General features: G+C 41.2%; 1 protein-coding gene across 1 annotated transcript; it reads left to right on the forward strand.

Moving 5' to 3' along the window:
* The first annotated feature begins 247 nt into the window (after positions 1-247).
* On the forward strand, positions 248-7,616 carry LOC119446531 (cell cycle checkpoint protein RAD1-like). Its single transcript, XM_037710980.2, has 7 exons — positions 248-453; positions 573-728; positions 1,955-2,040; positions 2,662-2,896; positions 3,831-3,895; positions 5,480-5,624; positions 7,489-7,616. Exons 1-7 carry the CDS (start codon positions 346-348, stop codon positions 7,522-7,524), a joined length of 831 nt encoding a protein of 276 aa, XP_037566908.1. The 5' UTR covers positions 248-345; the 3' UTR covers positions 7,525-7,616.
* The last annotated feature ends 1,266 nt before the right edge of the window (positions 7,617-8,882 follow it).

Here is an 8,882-nt window from a genome sequence, read left to right on the forward strand (position 1 = left end):
ATATATATGTTTGGCAAGATGGTGTAAACATATATTTGCAGTTGAAATAAAGCACTATTTTAAGAGCGTACTATGCGCAATCGGCCTCGGCGCCCGCAGCGAAAGTGCGTTGAATATGCCGCGGAGCGCCTCTCCGCCCCAATCCAGTTCGCTCGCAGCGCCCTCGCAAAATTTTTCCACACGCGGCGCCTCAGCGGGAGAGCGCCGTTCGGCCCACTCGACCATTATCTAGTACACTCTAGTTGCAATGTTGCGACTCGCAGTACACGAAAACTTCATTTGAACTTTGACTGCGATCCACACAGCTGGCCGTTTTTATGAGCGAGTCTCCGGCGTAATTACAACATGAGCCAAGATCAGACCAGTCTGGCCGAGGTTGAGTACTCGTTTATCGCCAAGCTCGACAACGCCAAGGACCTCTCGCAACTTCTGAGAGCAATCAGCATTAAAGAAGTGCGTAACAGCTCGTGCATTTAATGAACTTACATTGTTGTTTTTAATTTTGTACCCTTGTCGTCATTGTGTTCCTTATTAAAGTCTGTCAGTCGTTCTGTCGTTGTTTCTTCTACCAGGTAGCCACGGTGGAGATCAACGACATGGGTATCCGAGTGATCGCTCAAGAGGGCAAGTGCGTTCAAGCCATCGCATTCGTCCAACGAGAACTGTTTGACAGCTATGCTCTAAAGGAACCGACAGTCTCGTTCGATATCAGTCTGTCCATATGGCTGGTAAGGCATTGATATTCCATTCGATTGTTTAATGAAACAAATACAGTTCCATAAAATATTTATCCAGAAAAGAGAGGGGGGGGGGGCAAAAAAAAAAAAAAAAAAAAAAAAACCATTGTGGCTGCTTGGAGGCTCCACTTTGCCGAAATATCACAGCTGTGTTCTAGCTACAATAGATGCAGTACAGATTACAAACACATTAAAAAATTTTGATTAATAGTCCACTTCAGATGCACAGTTCACATGTATAATAATAGATAGTGTGATGTACTCTCGGGTGCATTTATTTCAGGAACAACATGGGAGTGTGTGCAAGTTTCTTGGTTGACAGTTGAAGGTGGCATGCACCAAGGACTTGCACTTTTGTGAAAAGTAGTGCGTCCTGTTGGCATAATGTGCTCCATAGAGACAGATGTTTGACATTGAACTGAGGGAAGTGGCAAAGGAGTTGCTTGATGGTTTCTTCTCATTTGTAATGATCGTTCAAGGGGGAGCCAGCCATTTCAATCGGGAAAGGAAATTAAGTTGAGGAGGCTACAACCTCTCTGTAGTCAACAAACAGGTGTATTGCCAAATCAGGATTGGTGTGTTTGTAATCGTAACCATACTGACAGATAAAGATTGTGCTATTATGGTGTACATTATTTATGAGTGCATGACATTTCAGGCATGAATCATGATGAAAAGATCATATGTTGTAGGCAAAACTTGAATAACAATAAAACTAGAATTAGGACTTTATTTAAAGTAGTAAACTGAAGTAAACTTTGGTAAGTGCTCAGTTTAAGTTAAACTATTGCAAGCCTTGATCACAGTGATGCCACTCAGCCACTGGTCTTATTCTAGCAAGGGAGTTATTCCATTTAAAAAATTTAACACCATTTCGTTTATTAAGACTTCTATCTTCTGTCTATCTCTCTCTTTTTTTCTTGCTTTTTATATAAATATCTTAATGTTAAGTGAACTGTAAGCAATGGTAACTGGGTTGCCAAAGGTAAATTTATTTAATCAAAAATAGTTGGCAATAAGAAAGAAATGGCAACTATGTCAGTGCCAGAAAGATGGAACATACTGCTGCAACGTCTTGTGCCTGTTAATTGCAAACTAAGATCACGTGCAACTCCTCAGTGCACTTCGTCCTCATCAGTGACCAATTTTCATCTGCTGCATTTCCCCCTCATTGGTCACTTAGTTTAGATTTCCACTCTCTTTTATGGAATATTTAGGAATGCCTCACAATGTTCGGTGCCATGGGTGGACCTGTCTCAACGCGACTGTGCTATGGAGGTCAAGGGAACCCTCTGGTCATGTTGTGAGTTTCCACTGTTGTTGTCCTAGCTATCAGTGCACAAATTTAAATAATTGTTAGGTCAAGTAAATAGTGGCGTGCCAGGTAAACTTTTATGGCCCCAACACATAATACGTGGCAAGCGCCTATCCCGTCCTAGTAGTTCTATGTCATCTTCCCCCTCATGACTGCTCTCTCTTTTTGGCACAAGTGATGCTGGGAACATCTTTTGAAACCAGATTGTCCTTTCTGTTGTTGCCCCCCCCCCTTATTTAATGAAGGAGTTTTCAGGTTTGGGCATAGCAAACAACCAAGATGCATAGTTTGGTGGCAATGGTCGTGTCTGCAGACTATACACCAATGTATGCGGCCGAAAATAGTTCAGGATCAAATAACAGCCTACATACTTTTGTTCTTGAAGGAGCCGCTCTGGTTGTGAGCTAGGTGATATCATGTGCATGGTACTTCCCCATCACATGCATTCTTGTATTCTTGACTTGTCGCTGACTATCGCAGTGGTAATATCAAGGGATGTACTGTGGCCTGGTCTTGCTGGGATATTATGGTGTGTCATGGTTTTGTGAGCATTCTGCTTTCATTGCTTGAAGTGGTAAAACAAAATTTATCGACCATTCATGCCTGCAGCCTCGAGGAATCTGGCGTTGTGACTGACTGCAAGATACGGACGCTGGAGTCAGAAGGTGTTGTCAATTTTGACCTGTCAAAGGACAACGTGATTAATGTCGTCATACTGAAGTCTGAAAGCATCAAGGAAGTCTGGTCAGAGCTTGACATTTCCAGTGAAGACATGGAAGTTTTCATATCTCCGAATGACCCTTACTTCAGGTTGAGCACATTTGGAGCTGCAGGCACTGTTGAGGCAAGTTATGGAGAACATTGTTTTTGTTCGTGCTGTCTGTTATGTTTGTCTTGCATTCGTTTATAGCATGGAATAATCGTTGTGTGACTGTACTAATTCTTCCTTTTCTTACTCAAGCAGCTTGTTATTCCTTTTAGATATATTACTTAGGCTGTACTTATTATGGTGCGTTGACACTCAGTCGTGAGCTCCGACGAGAAAACTGATCATAAAGATTGAACTTCTAACAGAATATGTTCATGTATACCTGCATGAGACCTCAAAATTTAAATGAACGAAGTGAACTTTTTCTTCACTTATAAACTGCAGTGAGAATCTGGTTTACTGCACAAAAGTTGCTCTCACATCTGAATTTTTTTCTCCTTCCTTATTACACATCTTATTCTGGGAACGGACATGTTCCTTTTCACACATTTAGCCGTCTACCTAGACAGGAAGCGAATATTTACGAAGCTCAAATACAGCCGAACGCCTCTACAATGAAGTGACCTGTGTAATGAAGGCATATTTCTGTCCCGGTTCTATTGGGGGCGGTGAAGTGTGCGACCTTCCAACAAAGTGACCTGTATAATGAATGATTTTGGAGGCCCCAAGCACTTCGTTGTAAAGGCATTGGACTGTATTTTCAAGCTAGAAGTTCCTGGGAGTTGTGTCAAGCGAAGACGATTATTCACAAATTAATAGCATCTTCTGCATCAGCAATGGGCAAGCAAGAGAAGCCTTAACCCGCAGTAATGTTTCAACCTAGGGACTTGTCTTCACTTGCGAAGACAAGCCACTTTGTCAAAACACGAACTGAAGGCCGAGGCCACTGTTGGTCAATATAAATCTCAATCCTACTGTGGCCTCTTCATCTCCTGTGGATGTTCTTAGCATGTATGTTGTGAATACAAACTTCACTGGTGCCTAATTGATTTTTTTGCACATAATGCAGGTGTCTTACTCTAAAGATTCAGACTTCATGGAGTCCTTTCAATGCAAGAAGGAGCAAAAGAACTCGTGAGTGCCTTAAAGCATTTTTCACTCCTGTGCCTCCGTTTCTTCCATTTTCACTTCCATCTAACTGCTCTGAGCCAACTAGTGCAGAGTGTTATGAGGAACATGCATAATCAGGTCTGTGAGCATGCATTGCATTCCACATCATTAAACTTTGTCAGTGTAGCACAGGAAATCATTGCACTAAGCCTGCCTTAGTTACTGCCAACAGATTGATAACATACTATTTTGGTGATTTGCTGGCCCTCATGTTCGGCAAATTTGCTTCTTTTACTGTTAGATGCAGTCACCACTTTCAAAGGCTTTTAGAGTGACCGCATTTAAAAACTCAAAACTAGGTCTGCTGTATTTATACATCCATATTTTTGCTATACCATTAACAGCTGCTCTCATCTTTGTCATGTCGTCGTCAGGCCACCTCCACATCCTTGATCATCCTCGCCACAGGGCTAAGAAAAAGAATGCCCACCACCACCACTGCGATTCATACTCTATGCCCCCGTGGACAACGTACCAACCAATTCTTGAATTTTCCATAAAGCTTACGAATTTAAGCTCATTCTACAACTTTTACAAACGTTGCGTAGATTTTTACGAAAGATAAGTTCTGTTCACAAGAAAGTTTCGTCAGTCAGCCTCCGACCATACCCTTGAAAATCTGATTGAGAAAGGACACCAGATTGGTACAGTGGAATCTCGTTGATACAATCTTCATGGGAACCCGAAAATAAAGCATATAATCCGAAAATCGTATCATCTAACGTATTGTCCAACCAAATCGTATAATCGGAAAAAAGAAAAAGAAACGTATTATCCCGAAAAACGTATTATCCAGTCGTATCAACGAGATTCCACTGTACTCGCTTCAAGCAAGTTTATTCTGACAGGTTCCTGAAGCCAGCAAAATTGGCCACAGCAACGTCATGGAAAAAGTCAGTGATCTAAAAACAGTGTGTTGCTTGTCAGTCTCTACTGTTCCAAGTTTTCTGCTGCTTGTGTGCTGCGTTTAATAGTAAATCATTGTTAACAAAGTACATATGTACAGTATCCCTCAGAAGGCATGTGCTTAGAGCAAGCTTTTAAACATGCTTTTAAAAAAATGTGCACTACTCCCTTTGCACCCACCCCTTTGGTGTCGTGTCCGCAGGGTTTTGCAAGTTTGAAAGTTCTTAGGTTGAATGTGCAGTTGGGGGTCCAAGTGTGCCAACCACTTCACTACCACATAGCTTTGATGTATGACAATTTGTGCGGGGTTTTGTGCACCATGCAAATTCTGACAGTGGTGGTGTAGTGAATGTATTTTGTAGGCTGTAGGCAGGAGGCACTACTGTAGCAGGCCAATGACTGGTGTTACGTGCGTAGCAAAGAAGTTGTTCTTGAGTAGATGGAGCTGTTCACTGTGACAGTGCGCTGCTGTTGCATTCAATGCATTCAGCGCCAGAGGAATCGCTGAGGTCTTCTGAGATTGTAGTAGTATCAATTTAGCACATATTTATGACATGTCTTTATAACCACTGTTATTTTTTCTCTCTTTGTTTCACTGCACTGACCATTTAAAAACTTGCAGTGGTCTTTCCCTATATTCAGGTACAAAATAAATCTCATGAAGCAGTGCATCAAAGCCCTCAATCTGTCCAGCAAGGTGGCCATCCGCACAGACCAGCTTGGGCTCATATGCTTCCAGTTTCTCATACGCACGGAAGAAGGCACTGCCACCTTTGTCGAGTATTATGTGAGTGCTTACCCACAACTACTATCGTGTTCAAGGAAGAAAAACAATATATATCGTCCATCCTGTATGCTGGAATTTGTGAGCTGCTTGTTAGATCACGAACATCCACATTTCTTTTTCACTCGCTTTTCTTAGTTATGCTTACCTGTGCATGGCAAAATGTTGGCATGTGATTCTGGTTTTGAAAAACAGTCTCTCATTTTTTTTTTCTCTTGTCATCGCAATAATTGTTTGTACTTCAGCAGATGCACCACACGGGCTTGACAAGCAGCAATAGAAACTCTCTTTAAAGAACAAACTCTGGCGATGTTTTTAGGTATACAAATGTCAACAAAGTTTGTAAATTGCTTTCTCCTGGCCCCCTTGGTCATGTGCGCCAAATGGAACAGCTGATAGTAGTGTAGTTTTTCCACAAATAGGTGGAATCATAAAAATTGGCATGCTCACTCCCTCAAGCATAACTTCTACTGACTGTAAGCTTGCTGGTCATGATGTCGAACATGGGAGAAGCAGTGTAGGAACCCAACATCTAGCAAAGCTGACTGTAAACGAAGTATGCAGGCCTTCTATTGTCATGAGCAACTTTGTTCATCTTATCTGCTGGCTTAAGGGTTTCATCATCAACTTAACCTGTATAAGGGAATTGTTTGGATCTACTTTTTTAAAATTATTTTTTCACTAAGGAGCTGTCTGACACAAGAATATTGCTGCGGTTGAGCACATTGTTCTAAGGTGTTGCTACTGGCACTCATATTTCCAATGTGTGCCTGTTCTAATGTCTGCACTAAAATCACAAAAGGCAGCTTTCTGATGACGCTGGTACAGTTTCAGTCTCAACTGTTTCGTTTGCTTTTTTTTGTTTGTTATTTCTGCATGTTTTACAAGTAGAAATATGTTACACATGACAAAGGCACATAAATTTATAACAGCCATTTCTGCAACATGATAAAAAAAAAATTTAAAATGTGCAGAGTTGTCCTCTTGTGCTGGTAAGGCATTTAGCCTAGCTGGTACAGGGATAGACTTGGAGCAGTGAGGGTGAAGGTTTGACTCTGTAGCTGACATTATAACAGATGTTTTTTTCTTTTTCTTTTTCATTGTTTTTTAACGATTCGTGATGCACAATTTGCGGGAGAATTCCGCAGAGATGCTTGTTGACAATTTGTGTGAAGCTTAGTTAGAGCTAAGCATGAAATTCTTATGGGCAGCATTAAAAGCTAACTGCGACAAAATGTTGTATCACATTAAAAAACCTAGCTTGAAATAGTTTAGTTGTAAAGCAGCCTTCGTACAGAACTTCACAGTTGAAATGCAAGTGGATGCGTCACAAAAAACTTGCAAAAGTAGACATTTTTGATACCTAAACAAATGGCACCATTACTGCTAGACTGAAGTGACGGGCTCGTTCACCCAGCACATGCGGCTCCACGGCATGACCTCCGAGATTGGCCACTGCCCGCAGCTGCCCATGACACGCTGAAAAATCTCTGAGGCCATCGTTCTGGGAATAATGTCATATATGTCATCCATCAGGAACTTTCGCCGTCTGCTTAGGTGTTGTTGAAAGGCTGCTAATAAGGAAATTAGACCATTCCTAGCCATGCAGATTTGCCAGAGTTGCTTCAGTAGTATATACTACTTATTTATAACTAGAAATTTAGTCAAAGTGAAATTCGTTTCAGTTGGCCTTTAAGATTATGGATGTAGTTCTCCATACAATTTGCAATTTAATGCAAATACATGCAATGCAATTCTTGTGCGTTATACTCGTCACATAGTCGTTCACATCCTCCAAGTTCATGTGTACTTGAATTCATCTGTACATATGCCTTTGTGCCTTTTGTTTCATATCTTGTCCTTACAGTGCACTCCAAACCGAGAGGACCCACAAGAATACTGATGAAGCAGTTGTATGGAGTGCTGCTTGTTATTTTTGTACAGGTGATTGCAAATTCTTATGTGTACTTGTAAATAAAAAAGATTTTATAAGTATTATAAGCACTTGTCTGTGTTGGCAGGCTGTGGTCACCAGCTTTCGAACGTTTGATAAAAGCTGCTTTAAGCTTCTTTGCCATTTTTGTCCATATAGCTGTTCTTGCTTTTTTCTTTCATTCAAAAGCAAATGACTGCCACTGCTGTTTAAGCGTGAATATTGCATAGAGGACAAGCTGTTATGACTATTGCACGTCCTTTGACTGCCATTATATATACACATAGTATATGCAAGTAATGTAAGCTCTACTCTTTTACTGTAATGGAGCACTGAAGTGAATTTAATGTCCAAAGTTGTCATTTGAATATTTCAATAGAATACAGTGCAAGTAAACCACACATCTGAAGAGATTTTGCACTTCTTGGGGTCTATGCTCTTTGAAATCACGCTGTCAGCATTATAGCAGGCACATCCTCTATTTATTACCATGTGTCTGATGTTTTCTTGTCAGGATGCTTAGGAAAGCTATGAAATGCTTAGTTGTTGCATAGCAGTCCTGCCATTAAAGCATTGACACCAAAGAAATGCAAAAACGCCAGTGTATACCATTCATTGGGTGCACGTTAAATACCCAGGTGGTTAAAATTAAACCGGAGTCCCCCACTACGGCGTGCCTCATAGTCATATCGTGGTTTTGGCACGTAAAATCCCAGAATTTAATTTAATGTTTAACACCAAGAAAACATTTACTAGAATAATCACAGAACTCACAGTTAGAACAATTGCAAAAGTATGCTTGGAAGGTGTGAAGTTCCTAAATACGAACACATCGCGTGCAGCTGTTGTCTGTTTAAACACAAACTACGTTGACCTGGGGTCATTTAGGTTAGTTTCACATGACAATGTGGAGAAAGCTTTGCACTTGCATGAAAGCAGGAGTCCTCGCCCGAGCAGAAACCTAGCAGCTACTCCGAGTGAAGTTAGAAGAATAGTAGCATCCCTGCTACCAAAAGGAAGGTTGACGCAAGCCTCTGTTGCTCACAAATCGCAAGTAGGGAATTTCTGCTGGTTCCAAATGACCACAGTTGAAGGAGCGAGTTGTGGTGCAAACGTAACAAGCACACCAAATGTGGCACAGACGAGGGATCCTTGTATAAATCTATACTCCATTTTAACCTTGGCTAAACTGCTAAATTATTCTTGTTCACATTTCAAAATGCGGGGTCAGTATTGTTTAATACCATGCATGGATGCGATACACTTAGAACAAACGAGAAGCACGCATTTGCAGTAACATGTTGCCGCTGTCGTTGTTCCGAAACCGA

This window comes from Dermacentor silvarum, chromosome 3, assembly GCF_013339745.2.
Source record: "Dermacentor silvarum isolate Dsil-2018 chromosome 3, BIME_Dsil_1.4, whole genome shotgun sequence".
Taxonomy (NCBI): domain Eukaryota; kingdom Metazoa; phylum Arthropoda; class Arachnida; order Ixodida; family Ixodidae; genus Dermacentor; species Dermacentor silvarum.